This window comes from Pseudonaja textilis, chromosome 10 (assembly GCF_049901715.1).
Source record: "Pseudonaja textilis isolate UNSWEBS1 chromosome 10, rPseTex1.2, whole genome shotgun sequence".
Classification (NCBI taxonomy): Eukaryota; Metazoa; Chordata; class Lepidosauria; order Squamata; family Elapidae; genus Pseudonaja; species Pseudonaja textilis.
This window is the reverse complement of record NC_141999.1, coordinates 24,690,720-24,711,716: the sequence shown is the minus strand read 5'-3', so window position 1 is coordinate 24,711,716 and position 20,997 is coordinate 24,690,720. Positions and strand designations below refer to the sequence as shown.

The following is a 20,997-nucleotide window of genomic DNA, read 5'->3' as shown; positions in this document are numbered from 1 at the left end:
CTTCAGGCAGGAAGTGCGGCCCACCGGCGCGCGCCTGCCCGCCGCCCGCGCGCTCGTCCCTCAGCCGCGTGCGCGCTCCCGTCCTCCTCAAGCTCCGTCCTCTTGCTCGCCGTCGCCGTCCACCCGCGCCGGCCGGCCGGGCCCGCGATGTGGCAGCAGCCGCCGCCGCCGCCGCCCCCGCCGCTGCTTTCGTCGCCCATGGAGACCGAGCGGGCCCCGCCGGCTCGGGCCCCGCCGCCGCCTCAAGCGCTTCAGGCCGCGGGGGGAGACCAGGCGCCGCCGCCGCCGCCGCCGCTGCTGCCGCCGCCGAGCGGGGCCGCCACCGCCGCCGCCGCTTCCACCCCGGGCAGCGGCGAGCTGAGCCTGCCGGGCATCCTGCACTTCATCCAGCACGAGTGGGCGCGCTTCGAGGCCGAGAAGAGCCGCTGGGAGGCCGAGCGGGCCGAGCTGCAGGTGGGGCGCTGAACCGGGCGGGATGGGGGGCGAAGGGCGACCCTGCCCGCCGCCATCTTCCTTGCGGAGACCGGGGGGCGGGGGGAGCACTCCATCCCATAATAAGGCTTGCCAGGCGCCCCCCCCATCCTCAGTCCCGGCTCCTTTGCTTGTGCCGTGCTTGGAGGCTGCTGGGACTTGTAGTCCCCCTTCTGCAGATGGGGGCCTCCTTGGAGCCCCCCCTTTAAAACTAGGGGGGGTCTGTAACCCTCCAGGGGGTTGCTTGGGGGGAAGTTTCAGGGACCCTCAAGCCCAGCACATCTGAACCCCCCCCAACCACAGCTGAGGGGGGTAGCCATGCCTGAATTCCTCCCCTCCCTCCTCCCCACTTTGTGGTCCCTTCTGTCCTGTAGAAACTGGGTTGGAAATTGGGGGACCATGAGCCCCTCCCCCCCTTGATGGGTGTGTGTGTGTGTGTGTGCTGAGAGTTTGGGATGCAGAGGTGAGACACTTAAGCCACCCCCAAAAGGGGTTTAGAAGGAAGGGTTGGATTGCCATAAAGTTTCTCTAGGGCCAGAAGTAATCAGGAATTCGAAATAATACATGCCTCCCACGCCTGCATCGGGTTCGGCTTCCTTGATCTCAAAAGATCTAGGCTGGATCACATCTGGGGAATGGTTTTCTTCCTTGGTTGGTAAAATGTATGCAAATCACGCTGACTTTGTAACGTAAACCACCCAGAGAGTGCTCTCAAGCGCTGGTATAGAAGCCTGAATGCTATTGTTCTTTCCATAAAAGATTAGATCACCATTTGCCCGGGATGGAATAAAAAAAGGATGCCTGTCCCGGGACACGGGGTTGGGCTAGAAGACCTCCCAGGTCCCTTGGAAGCCCTGGGATCCTATGAACGTGGCCGTACGGGAAACAGATTAGGACGTCGAACAGCATCCCACAAAAAGGCGCTTTGCAATCAGCTTCCGTGCTGTGGTCAGAAACACACCTGCAGACGTGCTGTTTTGGCTACAATTCAGTCCCCGGGTGTCGGATGTTTAGGCAGGCCATAAAGAAGGAAGGGGAGAGGCACGCTAATATCCGTGAAGGATAACTTTATTCGAAGCTGTGTGTAAGCCCGGGCACGGGGTGCTAAGTCCCGCTTTGGAAGGCTGCTCTTCGCACCGTCTCAGACAATTCGGTGGGGTCTGTAAAAAGAGTAAGAAATTAGAATCGATGTTCGTGGAGTCTAGTGCTGGAATGGCAGCGAAATGTCCCGTTTTTAGCCCCCCCTCCCCAGCTGGCGATAGAGTGGGATGTGTAGGGAAACGTTGCAGCCGCCTACTCGGTAGCAGATCAGGGAAGTATTAAAAGAACGGAGCATCTGTGCGAGGTAGGGAGGAAAACTCATCCTTGTCACCCCAAGCCGGTTGGGAAGCAACAGTCCCCCGGCTGCCATAGTGACGGTGGAGAATATAGAAGGCGGGTGGTGCTTCTGTATCTCGGAGCGTGTACAAATATAGGATTGGGTGTGATGACTGAAGACTGGAGATGAGTGTGGCAGATGCACCCTTGAGAGCAAGGAAGGAGGATCCGTCTAGAGAAAGCGTTCCCCTCAACTGGCCGTGGGGCCATCGGACAAGAAGCAATGGATGGAGACTAATCCAGGGAGAGAAGCGACCTGGAATTAAGGAGAAACTTCTTAGCAGTGAGGAAAATTAACCGGTGGAACTGCCTGCCTCCAGAAGTTGTAAATGCTCCAATACTGGAAGTTTTTCAGAAGAGACTGGACAGTCACTAGTCTAGAATGGCACATAGGGTCTCCTGCTTGAGCAGGGGGTGGACTAGAAGACCTCCAATGTCTCTTCCGGCTGTATTCTGATTGACGTGCAAATCGCCGGCCATCATTCTAGGTCCTTTGACTACAGGTAGTCCTTGACTTACGACCATTCGTTTAGTGATCGTTTGAAATTACGATGGCAATGAAAAAAATGACTTTTTGGACCGTTTTTCACACCTACGACCGTTGCGGCATCCCCCTGGTCGCGTGATCAGAATCGAGACACTTGCCAACTGACTCATAGTTACGACAGTCGCGGTGTCCCAGAGTCATGGGATCCCCTTTTATGTCCTTTCGACAAAGTCAGTGGGTCAGCCCAATTCACTTAACCGTCATGTGACTATTCAACACCTGCAGGGATTCCCTTAGCACTGTGACAAGAAAGGGCGTAAAATTGAGCCAAACTCACTTAGGTTTTGCTTAGGAACAGAAATTCTGGGCTCAGTTGCAGCCGTAAGTTGAGGACTTACCTGTATGTCTTGGTTGGTGGTGTGAACTCAACCATCGGGGTTTCTGACACTGGGATCTCCAGAGTGTGTTTCTTGGCGCCTGCCATTCCTTGCCCAGCGAGTTTTACAGGTCTCTTTGAAACAATTAAGAGAGAGAAAAAAGCCTCGCGCACACCGACTGTCAGAGCTGGGAGGAGGGAGGGCGCACCCGTCCATGGTTAGCCACGATTAAAGCCCCACTGAGACTCAACCACCACAATCCCCTCTCCCGGCCCCACTAATTCTAGCAAATACCCCCCCGCCTCTCTTGCCTTTCTGGTGCTCTGAGGGGTCCTGCCACGGAGCTCATCCACTGCACCAGTTCTGCGAAGCCTGGTTAAGCTGCATCCTCAGTGCAGCCTCTAATCATTAACCCACTCAACCTGTTTGCACTGGCACCGAAGTGGAGACCAGATCCCTCTGGCCACGTTCACTGTGGTTTTAGCCCGAGAGAGAGATGCCAGGGTTACTGTTGGAAGCTGGGCGAAATGCTCCTCCTCTTAAGCCCCCTTCCCTTTGCCCAATGATTTCATTTGTTTGTTCACTATAAATAATATTTATTATATAAATACATCTAAGCTCACAAAGGACCCCTCCGGTTGCTTGTCTCTTCCCTTCTGAAGAAGTGCTGCCCCATCCGGAATCAATGAGGAAAGTTCCCCAGGTCTGGGCAGTTCTTAAAACCTCTTCGTCCTGTTAGGGTCCGTCCTCAACCTGTTCCTCCCCATCCAGACCACCACAATCTCCAGGCACAAAACGTATGAGGCCTCCTTTGGTTGGCCCAGAGTGCAAAGCTACAACCTTGGTATACGGAAATCTATGGAGACTTTCAGCCACTCGGGTCAACTGTTGTCCCAAAGGTGCTTTTCCAAGAGGCAGCTGGATGGTTAAGTTAATAAGAAGGACGACATGTGTACACTGAGAACATTTGCACCAAAGACAAATTCCTTGTGTGTCCAATCACACTTGGCCAGTAAAGAATTCTCTTCTCTTCTCTTCTCTTCTCTTCTCTTCTCTTCTCTTCTCTTCTCTTCTCTTCTCTTCTCTTCTCTTCTCTTCTCTTCTCATCTCATCTCATCTCATCTCATCTCATCTCATCTCTATTATTAGCAGGAAAAGCAGGCAAATGCCAAGATCAGAAGTGTTTCTCTACACTGAACTTCACTGAACACAGAACCCTAGGGCTAGAAGGGGCCTAAGAGGACCTCTAGTCCAACCCCCTGGTCAAGGCAGGAGATCTTATTCCATCTCAGTCAAATGGTTGTCGGGTCTATTTTTAAAAACCTCCAGCAGTGGAGCCCCAGGAGGCAAGCTATTCCATTGATTAATTCTACTCTCTGTCAGAAAATTTCTCCATCGTTGATTCTTTTTTTAGCAAGCTTTCACCCATGACTTCTTGTCCTCTCCTCCTTTGGAGAATAACACAATCCCTTCTTCTCTGTGACAGCCCCTCAAGTACAGGAAGACCGTTGTCACGTCCCCCTTAGTCCTTCTCATCCATAGATGCTAGGCGTGCCCAGCTCCCTCAACTATTGCAATCTTAAGTCCCTTAACTATAGTCCCTTAACTATTGCAAGAGGTCTTATCCTCTTGGTTGCTCTTCTCTGCACACTTTTTAGAGTCTCAGCATCTTCTATTGTTGTGATCAGAACTGGATGCTCTACTATGGGTTTTTGCTCCTCCTAACACACACCATTTGTCTGATGCGGGGTGTTTGTGCAGCTGGTCAGAATGGCCTGTCCTTAACTTGGGCTTCCTGCCTCTTCTAGGCCCAAGTGGCTTTCCTGCAGGGCGAGAGGAAGGGTCAGGAGAACCTGAAGGCCGACCTCGTGCGGAGAATCAAGATGCTGGAATATGCTTTGAAGCAAGAAAGGTGAGCCGCCTCGCAGGTGTCGCATCCCCTCCAGGCTGTCCCAGGTGGAGACTCGGAGGCGGGGTGTAGATTCCCCTTAGTTCAGGGGTCCCAAACTTGGCGACTTTAAAGACTTGTGGACTTCAATTCCCAGAACTCCCCGGCCAGGAGAGGAGAATTCTGGGAATTGAAGTCCACAAGTTGTCAAGTTTGGAGACTCCTGCCTTAGTTTATTTAGCTGGAAGTCAACACCTGAATTTTGGGAAGCAGGGAAGATGCTCTTGAGGGATTCTCTCCTTTTTAAATATCCTCACAGTACGTGTGGATGTGTATTTATTTATTAAAAGCTTATCCTGCCTTTATTTTATAAGTAACTCGAGGCTGTGAAAATATCCAACACAACTTCCTTCACCCTACAACAACAACCCTGTGAGGTGGGTTGGGGTGAGAGAGAGAGAGGGACTGGCTCGAGGTCACCCATTCGGTTCTCAAGCCTAAGTCAGGACTAGAACTCCCCGTCTCCTGGTGATTGGCCCAAAGCTACCCAGCTGGCTTTCGTGCCTCAGGCAGGACTAGAACTCCCAGCCCCCTGTTTTCTAGGCCAGCGCCTTCCCTGTTCAACATCCTCTCTATGACGTCGGCCCTTCGGTTAGAAGGCCTTCCCTACTTGAAGGGACACAGCGAGAAATTACCGCTGGCATCCCACATCCTTTCCACGGCTTCCCCTTGTTAATTCCAGGTCAAAATACCACAAATTGAAATTCGGGACGGAATTGAACCAGGGAGAAAAGAAACCAGAGGCCTCTGAACCAGGTAGTGGGGCCGGGCGCAGGGCTGCCCCTCGGCCAGGGGGCTCCGGGGCTGCTGTTGGGTGGGCCCCGGAGCCGAGGGACACGCTGATGGGACCCTCTTTTACGCTTAGTGTCCAACGGGCCAGCGGAGCCCCTTTCCCTGGAGAACAGCCCGTTCATCTGGAAAGAAGGACGCCAACTCCTCCGTCAGTGAGTAGCGGTGGCTTTCTGGGGGAGGGGGGTCCCCCTAAGGGAGGGGAAGTGCACCGGTCCTCCCCAGTGATGGTTTGGGGGGCGGGGGGGGGCAGCTGTTTTTGGACAGTTTTAGCAAAGGGCGTGTCAGGTTCCTTGTCACCCAAATGAAAGGTGCCAGGTTCAAATTGGACAGAGTTGCTCCATCCTTGCGTGAAGGACCCCGGTCCTTTTCTGGCTGGGAGAGCCCTCTGAGCCAAATGTTTCGAAAACGTTTTGCAGGCAGTCCTCGACTTACGACCGGAAGGGAGCCCTGCCCATCACGGTCGTTAAGTCTTATAAACGAGTAAATGTCAAGCCTTCTAAATAAATGAAGGCGGGATGTTCGTAAGGTGCGTCAGCCACGGGTCCAGTCTGATTTTAAGATGTGATTTGCGTGGCGGTCGTTAAGCAAAGCAGCCACAGGCCAGTTTTCTGGAAAGAGGAAGTGCCGGTTTCCAGCAAACCCCGGGCTAAAATCACAGTCATGTAACCACGAGATGCTGCTACTGGACGTAAAAGCAGGCCGGTTGCCAAGCACCCAGAGTGTGGTCACGTGACCGGGAAGCTGGGGGGCCGTCGGTTGTTCAGAGCCAGGTCCGGAGAGGCCCCGTCATAACTTTGGTTGGTTGCCAAAGTCGAAGCCTGCCTGCCAGTTGCCACCCCCCGCTCCCGTGGGACTAAAGGCTGCCTCCCTCCCTCCCTCGGCCCCGGGGTCTCTTCCCCTCCCAGGTATTTGGAAGAAGTGGGCTACACCGACACCATCCTGGACATGCGCTCCAAGCGCGTCCGCTCTCTGCTGGGCCGCTGCTCCATGGAGCTGAACGGGGCTGCCGAAGCCAGCGGCTTGAGCCCCGGACCAGCCCTGGCGGCCACCAGCCTCAACGGAGGGGAATCGCTTCTCGTCAAGCAGATTGAGGAGCAGATCAAAAGGTGAGCGGTCCTTGAGGGGCGGGGCTTGGGGATGGGCGGGGCGGGGGTTCTGTCCGGGTTGGAGAGGATGACCTCGCAGGGGGGGTGTCTCGGTTTGCGGGCACCCGTCACTGCGGCTCTCGTTAGGTTTCCTGGAACAAGGAAGTGAGGGACTTGCTGTCTTCCGTCGTAGTTCCTGTTCGATATTGTCACTCAGGTGATGGCCAGTAGCATGGATGATGTTCCCTAGTTGGGTAATGAGAGGTCTGTGAGAAAAACCGCCAAGCTCAGAGAACACCAAGGACCTCCACAGTCCTCCTCCATTTCTTCTCTCCTTTTCTTCCCTTCCTCCTCCTCCCCCCCCTCTCCTTCCCCTTTTCCTCCTCCTCCTCCTCCTTTCTGCAAATTCCACTCCTTTCTAGCACTGATAATGCTCCCTAGTTGGGCCCTGAGATGTCTGCAAGAAAACCCCCCCCAAGCTCAGAGAGCACCCAGGACCCCTCAGTCCAACCCCGAGCGACAAAAGATCCGTCTTCTCCTCTCTCTCTCTCTGGCAGGAACGCAGGGAAGGAAGTGAAGGAGCGGGTCAGTAACCCCGTCATGGAGAAGATCCCCTTTCTGAGGGGCTGCGAGGATGACGACAGTGACGAAGAGGAGGACCTGGAAGGCCTGTCCCTGGAGACGCAGCGGCAGCACAAGAAGCAGCGCGTAAAGGTGCCCCCTCTGCTCCTGAAGCTTATTGGGGGGGGGGGCTGGCAGGGGACACTAAGCTGCTGAGCGGGACCCAGTTTCCGGGGAGGCCTCGAACCTTGTCGTCGTTTCGAAGGGTGAAAACTGGATTTCAGCTGTTCTTGCAATCAAATTCCTAAAGCAAAACTGACCAAGGAAACATGCAAGTCACAAGGGGGCGTTTTATGACCTGTTGGGACAGTTTGGAAGCATTTCAAGAGTGTGAAAGTTTTTGTCCATTCCTTGTTTGGCTTATTAATCAGGAGTGTTCAAGCTTGACGACTTTACGACTGGTGGACTTCGACTCTGATTTGGTTCGCCGGCAGCCGGTGCAGCCGGCAGCGGAATTGGACAGTGGAGAAGAAAGGGGACCAGTCAGGGAGTTTGGAGAGGACTCGGACGAGGGTCCTGCGTCCAATGCAGGGATGGGGCCAGGACCATCTGGGAGTGGTGGTGGGGTGCTGACTCCGGAGCCTCCAGTCTCTCTGGCAGCAGCGAGGCAGAGGACCCAGGGGAGCCTGTTCCCAGTGTGTGTATGCGCAGAGCTGCTACAAGGCAAGAGCAGCTGAGTGAAAAGGGGGGGGGCGACTCGGGAATAAGGCTGGGAGGTGATTGGCCCCTCCCATAAGGGATAAAAGTCAGACCTCAGTGTCGAAAGCTTTGCAGGAAGCAAAGTCATTCGATAGATTCCAAGTCCTCCTTGCAGCTCTGGATGTTTTTTTCTGTTACTTCCGTTGGTTTCGGTTACAATTGGAGACTTCTATTTTTGGCCACATTCCACAGCGCTGACAGGCGTGTGCTTATCTTGGGAGAACTGTTTGAGTTAGTTTTGGCTGTGAATGAAAATAATTCCCAGTCTTGTGTTGCATTAAAGTGGGTTTTGCTTTTAAAACAAGTTTGTGTTTAGTTAACGTTTGACGAAGTCTGGATCAGAACACACTCCCAGAATTGTGACCTGAATTCTGGGAGTTGAAGTCCACCAGTTGTAAAGCGCCCAAGCTTGGAGCCACCCCTGCTTTAAAAGCGCGGGATATCAATCACCACGCGGGTACAATTAGTTGTGTGTCTTTGGCTTTGGGTGCATGATATTTTAATGCATTCCTTTTTTCTTTTTCAAAAACTTTATTTTTGAATTATAATTTTGGGATAACCAAGCAGTTTTATAAAGAGAAAGCACAGAAATCGACCTGGCACTTTTGGATAGTTTATAACAACTCTGCTTTGACATTTTTACAACACATTCGGTCCCCGCTTGCTTGGTCCAAAAATCAGTTGTTACTTGAAATTATGTACATCATATATACAGTCAGTGAAACTGTTTTGGCTACTTTGGGGTTTTTCAAAGATGTCCTATAGTCTACCCTCGCTAAGCGGAATCCACAGTACGAATGCATTGTTTTGAAATAAAGAGTCATTCAGCAGAGACATTTGACAGCATGCAAATTAAAAGAACAGATACGGTTTCAGAATTTTTTTCCTGTTCAAGTTGAAAAAGCCAAATATCAGCCTGCTGCCGTTGTGATAGCTGCTCATTCACTCAAGAAGCGTTGCAGCTTCACAACAGGGCCACCCTAAGAATTATGAGGCTTTATTGAGGGAATTGTCAACTCATCAAACATTTTGTATGCGCGTTTTATAGTTGTCAACAGAAAGAAGGGGGGGAGTTTTCAAAGAACAGGCGGCAGTGTGGAATCGAAAGTACATTCCATTCATATTTTCCTCAGAGACTGATTAGATGACTGAAGCTTCTGCCACGCAAAAATCTACTTGGAGAGCATGATTGATGACTCTTGGCTATGGAGGTGTCCCATTGGAGAATATGAATTACGATACACCCAGAAGGGGTGGCGGGGAAAATCAGGGTCAAGGGTGACAGTGAATTCTGCCCAAGGAATATTTTGCAGCCTTTCCGTCTCCCATCGCGTGCCAGGCCGCAAGCGGGCAAACGGTTTTTCTACGGCCAAAGGGGGAGGAATCCCCTCCAGGTGGATTAGGAATCCAGGCCTAACCCAGCTCGTCTGCCCTGTGCTTTCCTTGGCAGCTGGCTAACAAGTCCCTGATGCCCGAGGTGGAGGATGAAGACGACGACGAAGATTCGGAGGACGCCCTGAGCGAGTTTGACTACTTGGGCTCCGGGGAAAACGGGGAAGGGTCTGGGGACACGCGGCGCGCTGGAGACAGCAACGAACTGGGTAAGTCCTCGGCGGAGTTGGCCTCTTCTTCACCGGGGAACGGTGGCACCAGTGGGAGAAGAGAGTTCAATCTCTGGGGAAGAAGCGGCCATCAGGCGCCTCCAGCCACGGCTTTGAGGTGGTAGCTGCCGGGGGTCAGAAGACGGTTCCTCACTCGGGAACAGGAGAAGCCGCCTGAGACACAGATTAACAGGGCTTGGAAAGAGGGACCTTGGAGGTCTTCTAGACCAACCCCCTGCTCAAGCAGGAGACCCTATTCAGGGGGTCAGACTGAAAGTGACCCTTGTCTTACAAACAGTTCATTTAAAGCTCATCTAAAGGCCCAGGAAAGAAAGTGAGTTGTGGCCGTTCTTCAGACTTAACGACTGTTGCAGCCTCCCTGTGGTTGTTATGTGATGAGAATTCAGAGGCTTGGCAACTGACTCGCGTTAATGACGGTCGCGGGGTCCCAAGGTCGTGGGATCACTTTTTGTGATCAATCACCTGACAAGCAGGAAGCCAGGTTCACTGAACGACCGTGTTAGTGGCTTAACGACTGCAGCAATTCACTTCGTAACCACGGCAAAGAAAGTCGCGAAATGGGGCCAAACTCGCACAACAAACGTCTTCCTTGGTATCTACAGGGATCCTCCATCCTCCAGGTCCCGGTTGTCCCAAAGGTGGCTTTTTTCTTTTTTTTTTCCCAAGAGGCAACTGGGCTTTTGGGTTTTTTCTTTGGAGGCGTTTCGCTTCTCATCTGAAGAAGCTTCTTGGATGAGAAGCGAAACGTCTTCAAAGGAAAACCAGGAAGTCCAGTCGCTTCTTGCGGGGAAAAAAAGGCACCTTTGGGTCTCATTTAAGGATAGAAACTGGAGGCTCAGTTGTCTAGCAACCATCGAGGCTGACTCGCTTTTCCCTCCCTCCCACCTCCCTTCTCTCCCTCCCTCCCTCCCTCCCTCCCTCCCTTCCTTCTTTCCAGGACCCCGCAGGAGTGAAGCTGCAAGGCATGCTGGCTGATCTCTGCGATGTTGATGGCCTCTCTCCTAAGCCTTCCATACCTCCAGCCATGACGTCTCAGCCCAGGTCCCACGAAGGTGAGGGCTCCGGACTTCTTCTGGCTCCCAATTTACCCTTTTGGTCACCCTGTCCAAAGCACCCTTCCCTCCCTCCCTCCCTCCCTCCCTCCCTCCCTCCCTCCCTTCCTTCCTTCCTTCCTTCCTTCCTTCCTTCCCTTCCTTCCCTTCCTTCCTTCCCTTCCCTTCCCCTTCCCCTTCCTTCCTTCCTTCCTTCCTTCCTTCCTTCCTTCCTTCCTTCCTTCCTTCCTTCCCTTCCTTCCTTCCTTCCTTCCTTCCTTCCTTCCCCTTCCTTCCTTCCTTCCTTCCTTCCTTCCTTCCTTCCTTCCTCCTTCCTTCCTTCCTCCCTTCCCTTCCCTTCCCCTTCCCCTTCCTTCCTTCCTTCCTTCCTTCCTTCCTTCCTTCCCTTCCCTTCCCCTTCCTTCCTTCCTTCCTTCCTTCCTTCCTTCCTTCCTTCCTTCCTTCCTTCCTTCCTTCCTTCCTTCCTCCTTCCTTCCTTCCCCTTCCTTCCTTCCCTTCCTTCCTTCCCTTCCCTTCCCTTCCCCTTCCTTCCTTCCTTCCTTCCTTCCTTCCTTCCTTCCTTCCTTCCTTCCTTCTCCTTCCTTCCTCCCTCCCTTCCTTCCTTCCTTCCTTCCTTCCTTCCTTCCTCCCTCCCTCCCTCCCTTCCCTTCCCTTCCCCTTCCCTTCCTTCCTTCCTTCCTTCCTTCCTTCCTTCCTTCCTTCCTTCCTTCCTTCCTTCCTTCCTTCCTTCCTTCCTTCCCTTCCTTCCTTCCTTCCTTCCTTCCTTCCTTCCTTCCTTCCTCCCTTCCTTCTTCCTTCCCTTCCCTTCCCTTCCCTCCCTCCCTTCGCTCTGCCACATCCCAACAGTTTCTTTTTCCCTCCCCAAATCAGGCTCGCTGGGCTTCTCCTCAGACGTGTTCATCATGGACACCATCGGAGGCGGGGAGGTCAGCTTGGGGGACCTGGCAGACCTGACTGTCACCAACGACAATGAGCTGAGCTGCGATGTGAGTAGCCTCGGGGATGCCGCCCACAGTGGCCGCCAAGCCTGTCGCCCCTTCGCCTGCCTCGCCCTCTCGCTCCCCTCCCTGCAGCCGCTCTGCTGCGCTCCCGGGTGGGCCGAAAGGGAGGGCTCTGCAGGGCGACAGGCGCTGAGTCTTCTCTCTCCTGCTTCCCTCAGCTCTCGGACAGCAAAGACGCCTTTAAGAAGACGTGGAACCCCAAATTCACCCTGCGGAGTCACTACGACGGCATTCGAGCTCTGGTCTTCCACCACCGGGAGTCAGCTTTGGTCACCGCCTCGGAGGACGGCACTCTCAAGCTGTGGAACCTACAGAAGACGGTGGCTGCCAAAAAGTGAGCCCTCCCACCCTCCCCCTGTAGACCTATCTGTATCTTCCACCCACCCACCCATATCCATCCATCCATCCATCATCTATCAATACTACCTAATCTATTTCTATCTACCTTTTAACTATCTTTTATCCATCTATTAACTATCACCTTCTACCTTTTAACTACCTATCTTTTATCATCTATACTATCTATCTAATCTATTTCTGTCTTTTAACTATCAATTTATCATCTTCTATCTTTTAACTACCTCTTTTATCTATCATCTGTCAATACTATAACTAATATCAAACTATCAATACTACCTATCATCTATCAATACTATCTATCTATTTATCTATCTCTGTCTATATCTCTATTATCTATTTATTATCTATTATCTATCTATTATCTCTCTCTCTCTCTTTCTATCTATCTATCTATCTATCTATCTCTATCATCTTTCATCTATCTATCTATTTCTCTATCTCTATTATCTATCTATTATCTATTTCTCTCTCTCTCTCCTATATATATATATATATCTCTATCTATCTATCTATCTATCTATCTATCTATCTAATCTATCTCTATCTCTATCTCTATTATCTCTCTCTCTCTCTCTCTCTCTCTCTCTCTCTCTCTCTAATAAATAATAAATAAATAACCCATCCACCACACTTCTGTGCCTCTGGGCAGCGCCCAAGTAAACCAGAGTCCCGTCGTGTAAAAGCTGTGGTCTATTTGTGGCTCCTCTCTCTTCTCTCGCAGGAACGCTGCGCTGGACGTGGAACCCATCTACGCGTTCCGAGGACACAGGTGCGCGGATGAGCTTGCTGCAAATGGGGTGGGTGGGGGGGCTTTTTAGGATGCCAGGCAGGCAACCCCATTGGCTCCTCCCCCTTTCCCTTGTGGGAAAGTTACAGGTATCCTCGACCCTACAACAATTCACCCAGTGACCGCTCAAGAGTTACAAGGACCCTGAAAAAAGGGACTTAGGAGCGGTTTTTTCACATGACCGTAGCCGTGGTCAGTGATCCAAATTCAGCTGCTTGGCAACTGACTCACATTTATGACAGACTCAGTGTCCCAGGGGCATAGGATCGGCTTTTGGGACCTTCTGACAAGCAAAGGTCAATGGGTGGGAAGCCAGAACCACTTCAACAGCTGTGGGACTAACTTAAGAACGGCAGTGATTCGTTTAACAGCCGTGGCAAGAAAAGTCGTAAGACGGGGTAAATTTCACTTTATAGCTGTCTCGCTTAGCACCAGAAATACTGGGCTCAATTGTCATAAATCAAGGACTACCAGCACAATGATCAGTACATTTTATATGGCAGCCTGGGGCCTCCTTGTGACCCCCAGCAGCTGCCCCACTCGGCCGATTTGTCCTGCCTAACAAGGGGGGGGGAGGGGTGGCCCCGAGTACCTCGGAAGGCAACTCTGCACTCAGTTGGCAGAAGGACTCACGAAACCATCGTCCCAGGTCACCTTGAGGTGCCTCATCATCGGGTTTGGAAACGCCCTTTGGGTGTACAGAGATGCTCCTGTCCTCTTCCAAAGTCCTCCTCTCTGGCTTCCTCCTCAGGGGCCCGGTGCTCTCGGTGGCCATGGGTTGCAACAGCGAGTCCTGCTACAGCGGGGGATCAGACGCCAGGATCCGCTGTTGGAAGATCCCCGATCTTGGCATGGACCCTTACGACGGCTACGGTAGGTAGGAAGCTCCCCTGGTTCCTCCTCCTCCTCCTCTTCCACTTCATCTTCCTCCTCCTCCTCCTCTTCCTCCTCCTCCTCTTCCTCCTCTTCCTTCCTCCTCTTCTTCTTCCTCTTCCTCCTCCTCTTCCTCCTTCTCTTCTTCCTCCTCTTCCTCTTCCTCTTCCTCCTCCTCCTCCTCTTCTTCCTCCTCCTCTTCTTCCTCTTCCTTCTCTTCTTCTTCTTCCTCCTCCTCCTCCTCCTCCTCTTCCTCCTCTTCTTCCTCCTCCTCCTCCTTCCTCCTCCTCCTCCTCTCCTCCTCCTCTCTCCTCTTCCTCTTCTCTCTTCCTCCTCCTTCCTCCTCCTTCTCCTCTTCCTCCTCTTCCTCCTCTTCCTCTCCTCCTCCTCCTCCTCCTCTTCTTCCTCCTCCTCCTCCTCTTCCTCTCCTCCTCCTTCCTCCTCCTCCTCCTCCTCCTCCTCCTTCCTCCTCCTCTTCTTCCCTTCTTCTCCTCTTCTTCTTCTCCTCCTCTCCTCCTCTTCTTCCTCTTCTTCCTTCTTCTTCCTCCTCCTCCTCTTCCTCCTCTTCTTCCTCTTCCTTCTCCTCTTCTTCCTCTTCCTCCTCCTCCTCCTCCTTCTCCTCTTCCTCCTCCTCTTCCTCCTCTTCTTCCTCTCCTCCTCCTCTCCTCCTCCTCCTCTTCCTCCTCTTCTTCCTCTTCCCTCCTCTCTTCCTCTCCTCCTCCTCCTCCTCCTTCTCCTCTTCTTCCTCCTCCTCCTCCTCCTCTTCCTCCTCCTCTCCTCTCTTCTTCCTCCTCCTCCTCCTCCTCTTCCTCCTCCTCCTCCTCCTTCCTCCTCCTCCTCCTCCTCCTCTTCCTCCTCTTCTTCCTCCTCTTCCTCCTGCTCCTCTTCTTCCTCCTCCTCCTCCTCCTCCTCTCCTTGCTCGCAAAGTTCACTCCCGAAAGGAAATGCTCAGAGGGAGAGTCGAGTTCTATTGTTGGGAGGCAGGAGGGCCATGATGGGGCTTCCTCCTTGTTCAGAACCGGAGACAATAGAGGAGGGGCAGGCTGGACAGCCTCGTTTCCTCCACAAGCGCTGGTTTGTTGAGAGACGATGCGTTCTCCGTGGATTCCTTAATCCTTCTGGTGCCGCGGCTTTGTGCTCAGAGCGTCCCTCCCTCCCTCCTCCTGATCTGGAAGGATGCTTTTGGCCTTCCTTAGCTGGTTGTCGCGTCATCATTCAGTTCAACGTCCCTTTGACGTTCTCTTGAATGGCTGATCGCTTCTTCGGTGGCTGTCTTTCCGTCTAACCTGGGAACGCCTGGGAGAATCTGTAAACGTGGCTTATTTATGACCGAGACGTCATTTTTATCCCACCTTGATTATTTTTATGAACAACTTAAGGCAGCGGACATGACTAACGTTCCTTCCTCCTCCTATTTCCTGCATAACAACAACCCTGTGAGGTGGGTTGGGCTGAGAGAGAGTGAATTTATTGTCTGCTGGAGATTGGGCCAAAATCATCCAACTGGTGCCTAGTGCAGGACTACAACTCCCAGTCTCCTGGTGATTGGCCCAAAGTCACCCAGTCAGCTTTCATGCCTAAGGTGGGACTAGAACTCCCTGTCTCCTAGTGATAGGCCCAAAGTCACCCAGCTGGCCTTCCTGCCTAAGGCAGAACTAGAACTCACTGTCTCCTGGTGATTGGCCCAAAGTCACCCAGCTGATTTTCATGCCTAAAGTGGGACTAGAACTCCTTGTCTCCTGGTGATTGGCCCAAAGTCACCCAGTCAGCTTTCATGCCTAAGGCAGGACTAGAACTCCCTGTCTCCTGGTGATTGGCCCAAAGTCAGCTTTCATGCCTATGGTGGGACTAGAACCAGCCTCCCTGTCTCCTGGGGGTAGCGCGAACAAATCAAGCGGTACGGTAGAACCACCCAAAGGGCCAGCTTTCCTGCCTAACCCTGCCAAGCAAGGGACTAGAAGCTCCCAGCCTCCCTGGTTTCTAGCCTCGTTCCTTCATCACTAGACCCAACAGGCTTTAACGCTAGTTTGATCTGAACAAATCTAAGCGGCTTACGGGTAGAACCAACCAAAGGGCCTGGGAACACTGGAACACCTGCTAGTCCGATTCCTTCCCAAGCTTGCAGGTACACATATACATACATACATATATAATATAAAACACCTTAATACACACACAAACATATCTACATATTTCTATATATAAAAGCAAAAGGCCCTCACGCATCATCACAAAATCTCCAGAACCGTAAAACCTACAAAACCTGAAATTTGGCACCTATGTTCCTCTTGACTCTCTAGGGGCTCCTAAGAAAGGATTTTCGAAAGGACCATCAGAGCATTTAGAGTATTTCCTATATTATTATTATTACTATTAACCTCTCTGATGCTAAGGAGTTCACTACCCCCTCCCCACCTGAAAAAAGAAATCTCTTCCAAATACAAAACAGGAGCAGAAGAGGTTCAGTTTCGGTTTCATAGCAGCAGCAAGCAGCTTTAGTACAGAACAGTTGAACTAAGCCACGCCCAGGCTCTTCCCTGTCTCCTTGTTTACAACAGTGAAATACTGTTTCAGTTTCCAAACAGCCCTCAACTCTCACACACTGACAGGATGCTAGCCAGATGAATACTGATGGATGCTGGTAGGCAGAGGCTGTGTTTTTCCTCTTCTTTTCCTCCCCAAAAACTAAGCCTGACCACACAGTTTCATAGTGAAACAGCGGTGAGCTGGGCTGGGAGGGGTCTGCAGAGGGGGGCGGGTGCCTGGGATTCCCCTGGCACCAGAAGGGGTGGGGCAGACCCCAGCCTTTTAAGATAAGGGGGGATGAGCTAAGAGAATCTTTAGGGTCACGTTCTTCTGGGAACACACTGGAACACCTTTGTTTTGTTTTTAATTACCGTTGTATTCGAGGGCTGACCTCCCCCCTCCCCCCCCGTGGGCCCCCCGGTTCTCTCCTGCAGAAAATGGCACCCCGACCTCCGTCGCCTTCTCCAGCACCGATGCCACGCGGGTGGTGGCAGCCTTCCAGACGGGCAGAGCGGTACTCTACGATGCGGAGGCCTCCTGCCCCATCCTGACCTTCGAGGGCAGACCTGCCGGAGGTGAGTTGGGGCGGGTGGATGAAAAGGGAGAAGGGGAGACTTGTTTCCCAAGGGGGGAGGGAAGGAGGGAGCGGTGGGTTTGGGCGTGAGTTTTAGGTGGGCAGGTTGCATTTTGCAATGATAGGAGCTGTCCTTAATTCTACAACCCCTTTTGAAATAGCTCAGGGGTCGCCAACCTTTTGGACCTCAGGGACCCCCAAACTCATACTTTTAAATCCCGCGGACCAGAGACCCTGGGAAAATCCCCCCAAAACGTCTGCCGGAAAATCCCTCACTCCGTTTTCCTACTGATTGATCATTCTTTATTTGGGATTACAGGATACCGTCTCCAGCTCCATTCTCGGGAGGTGTGGGGGGGGGGAAGAGACTTTTGGCTTCATGCAAGGAAAACAGCAGAAGCCGCAAAAGTCTTTCTTTCTCTCCGCCAAACTCCGTCAGAAATGAGTCTTTGCAGCCTCTTGGAGGAGCAGGAGGCCTTGCAGGGTCCCAAAGACTCATTTCGGGCGGAGTTTGGGAGAGAGAAAGAAAGACTTTGGCTGCTTTCCTTGTATGAAGCCAAAAGCAGAAGAAGAAAGAAGCAGAAAGAAGCAGCCCGGGGGCCGGGCCAGGCGCGTGGGGCGCGTGGGACAAGTTCCCCCCTCCCCCCTTTCCCCCCTCCCCTCACTACCTCGTGGTGTTCACAATGCAAGCGGCGCAAGCCTTGTGTTCCTGCGCAGCCCGGATTAATTGCTTTGGGGATGATATTTCTCTGCGGAGCACCAAAATTTTCTCGCGGACCACCAGTGGCCCCCGGCCCACTGGTTGGCGACCACTGAACTAGAGCGCATTCCCTTTCTCTTGCCTTGGCACAGGAGCCAGTCAGATCAACCAAGTGGTGAGTCACCCCACCCAGCCTGTCACCATCACGGCGCACGATGACCGAGGGATTCGTTTCCTAGACAATCGGACAGGTAAGCGGGGGTAGGGGTGGGATTTACGGCCTCCGATTCCTTCAAGGGGTCCTTGGGGCTCTCCGAGCTGGGTGGCTTTTCTGCAGACATTTCATGACCCAACTAGGGAACGTCATCAGTGCTAGGAAAGGGAGGGAGGATTGTGGAGTGAAGGAGGAGGAAGAGGAGGAGAAGCGGGGAGGAAGACTGGGGACCCTGGTGCTCTGTGATCTTGGTTGTTTGCTTGCAGGGGTTTCCTAACACAACTACGTAAGATCAGTGGGTGGAGGGGGCGGACGTGAAGAAGAAAAAGAGGAGGAGGAGGAGAGGTGGAGAAGGAGGAGAAGAAGAAGAGGAGGAGGAGGAGGAAAGAGGAGGAGGAGGAGAGGGAAGGAGGAGGAGAAGAAAAGAAGGGAGGAGGAGGAGAAGAAGAAGGAGGAGGAAAGGAGAAGAGGGGAGGAGGAGGAAGAAAAGGAAGAGGAGGAGGAGGAGGAGAAAGGAGGAGGAGGAGGAGGGGAGAAGAAGAAGAAGGAAGGAGGAAGAAAGAAGGAAGAAGAAGAAGAAGAAGAAGAAGAAGAAGAAGAAGAAGAAGAAGAAGAAGAAGAAGAAGAAGAAGAAGAAGAAGAAGAAACAACGACTGTGGGGTCCTTGGTGTTCTCTGCACCTGGCTGTTTTCCTGCAGACATTTCATTAGCCAGCTAGGCAGCCTCATCAGTGTTAGTGAGGAATGGGCTGAGCTACAGATACTCTGATTCCTTCCCAAGGGCGGAAGTGACCCCCCACTCCCCCCCCTCCTCTTTCAGGGCTGGAAAAGAAAACGGCCCCGCCCTAACCATGTTTCCTCTCCCTTCCTCTCGCCCAGGAAAAGCCGTGCACTCTATGGTGGCTCACCTGGATGCGGTTACCTGCCTAGCCGTGGACCCCAAAGGAGTCTTCCTTATGTCGGGAAGTAGGTACCTTTCCTCTCCCTTCGTCTCCTGGGCAGAGAAGCGACCCTGGAGCGAATGTCACCCGGCTCAGCACCACAGAGTGGAACAGGGGTGGCGTGTGGGCGGGGCCAGGTGGGCGGGGCCATGTGACTGGGTGGGTGTGGCTTCTCTCCCCCTTTTTGGGGGGCAGCACCACCCCATGCTATTGGGAGCCCATTTTGGCTTCCCTGAGGCCCAGGATGCTAAAAAAAAACCCTTCACTCCATGTTTTGGCCTCCTGGTCCTCATGGAAGCGGTAAGATAGTGAAGGGGATCCCGGCACAGCTGATTGTCAGAACAGCTGATTGTTGGGAGGAAAGAAAGAATGAAACAGAAAGAAAGAAAGAAAGAGAGAGAGAGAGAGAAAGAAAGGAAAGGAAGGAAGGAAAGGAAGGAAGGAAGGAAGGAAGGAAGAAAGAAAGAAAGAAAGAAAGAAAGAAAGAGAAAGAAAGAAAGAAAGAAAGAAAGAAAGAAAGAAAGAAAGAAAGAAAGAAAGAAAGAAAGAAAGAAAGTAGATAGATAAATGCCAGTTCGCCTGAACCGGCCCAAACCAGTAGAGTGGAAGGAAGAAGCGGTGAGGCCTGGGGCTTTCTCCTTGGATCTAACCCTAACCATCGCCTTTGGGCCGAGCGGCGGTGCCCGGAGACGGGGAAGATTCCAGCAGCCCAGGAGGGCCTTGGCGTGGCCCGGGCGGGGTTGGGGCTGCCTCCCAGCCGCCCCTCTCTTCCCACAGGCCATGACTGTTCGCTGCGGCTGTGGAACCTGGACAACAAGACCTGCACACAGGAGATCACGGCTCACCGCAAGAAGCACGAGGAAGCCATCCACGACGTGGCCTTCCACCCCAGCAAGGCCCTGATTGCCAGCGCGGGAGCCGACGCCCTGGCCAAGGTCTTCATATGAAGAGGAGGCGGCCCTGCAGGTAAGCCTTGCTCCAGAGAGAGGTGGGGCGTGCGGGGGGGGAGATGGGACAGGTAACGTCTGGTCAGGAGGCAGGCGGGTTGGGCTAGGACAGGGGTCTCCAGTCTTGGCAACTTCTGGGAATTCTGGGAGTTAAAATCCACCAGTCGTAAAGTGGAATTCTGGGAGTTAAAATCCACCAGTCGTAAAGTGGAATTCTGGGAGTTAAAATCCACCAGTCGTAAAGTGGAATTCAGGGAGTTAAACTCCACCAGTCGTAAGTGGAATTCTGGGAGTTAAAATCCACCAGTCGTAAAGTGGAATTCTGGGAGTTAAAATCCACCAGTCGAAGTGGAATTCTGGAGTTAAAATCCACCAGTCGTAAAGTGGAATTCTGGGAGTTAAAATCCACCAGTCGTAAAGTGGAATTCTGGGAGTTAAAATCCACCAGTCGTAAAGTGGAATTCTGGGAGTTAAAATCCACCAGTCGTAAAGTGGAATTCTGGGAGTTAAAATCCACCAGTCGTAAGTGGAATTCTGGGAGTTAAAATCCACCAGTCGTAAAGTGGAATTCAGGGAGTTAACATCCACCAGTCTTCAAGTTGCCAAGGCTGCGACGGTCATAAAAGTGTGAAAAACGGTCCCAAGCCCCCACCCCCTTTCCCCCCGTGCTGTGGTCGTAACTTTGAGCTGTCACTCAACGCACTGCCGTAAGTCGAGGACCGTCTGTGTTCCGTTGGGGCCTCCTGACTGTCTCCTCCTCACCATCCTCTCTTTTTTCCCCCAGGAATCCCGTCTCTTCCGCTTCCTCCTCTCTCCGGCCCGGGCGGTGGTGCTAACCCAGCGCGTCCCTCCCTCACCTGCCGGGACCCTCCCTGTCTCCCACCTGAACCGGGGACCGACGATGCCTGCTGGACAGCGCGAGGGGCCACCCGCCGCCCCTTCCCCGCCGCCCTCGCCGCTCACCTTTCTTCACCAGCACACAGAAAACGGTTTTTTTCTGCTCGTTTCGAGGCCGCCCCGTGGTTTTTATTTCCCAGCTCAGGGAGTGGAAAAAACGAAAAACAAAACCAAACCCCAATAAACCTCCCTCCCTCCCCCCGTGCCCCCTCAACTGCTATCGGGAGGGAAGGACCCCCGAACCTCTGCTGCACCTGGACCCCAACCCTCTGCCACCTTGGGGAAGGGGCCTGGAAAGGCGTCCCCCTCCTTGGCTCGGTTGGCTGAGGACATTTTCTCTCTCTGTTTTTTTGGCAAACATTTTGGGTCGCTTTGCCGCCGCGCAGCCTTTTCTGGACGAAGACGGACGAAGCACCCTTGGAGGCCCAGCGCCAACTTGGGGGTGGGGTGGGGGGTTTGACTTTCCCCCCAGCCCCACGGCGTGGGCTCCGGGGCTCAAGATCCGGAGGAAATCAAGTGTTGCCAACCGTTGCTCCTTCTGAGCCTCGAGATACGCCGTCCCCCCCTTCACCTCTACACCCCCTTCTGATTTGCCCGCGTGGCGTGCCTCGCTCAGCGGCGGCGATAGTTGGAAGAGGAGATGGGGG

At 53.1% G+C, this 20,997-nt stretch overlaps 1 protein-coding gene across 1 annotated transcript; it reads left to right on the top strand.

Moving 5' to 3' along the window:
• Window positions 1-10: 10 nt before the first annotated feature.
• STRN4 (striatin 4) lies at window positions 11-20,373 on the top strand. The gene is made up of 18 exons (XM_087939445.1): window positions 11-453; window positions 4,521-4,624; window positions 5,343-5,416; window positions 5,526-5,604; window positions 6,358-6,558; window positions 7,095-7,251; window positions 9,308-9,458; window positions 10,427-10,531; window positions 11,402-11,517; window positions 11,691-11,866; window positions 12,614-12,661; window positions 13,431-13,557; window positions 15,433-15,449; window positions 16,463-16,653; window positions 17,505-17,603; window positions 18,445-18,531; window positions 19,284-19,472; window positions 20,238-20,373. Exons 1-17 carry the CDS (start codon window positions 148-150, stop codon window positions 19,451-19,453), a joined length of 2,208 nt encoding a protein of 735 aa, XP_087795571.1. The 5' UTR covers window positions 11-147; the 3' UTR covers window positions 19,454-19,472; window positions 20,238-20,373.
• Window positions 20,374-20,997: the final 624 nt, after the last annotated feature.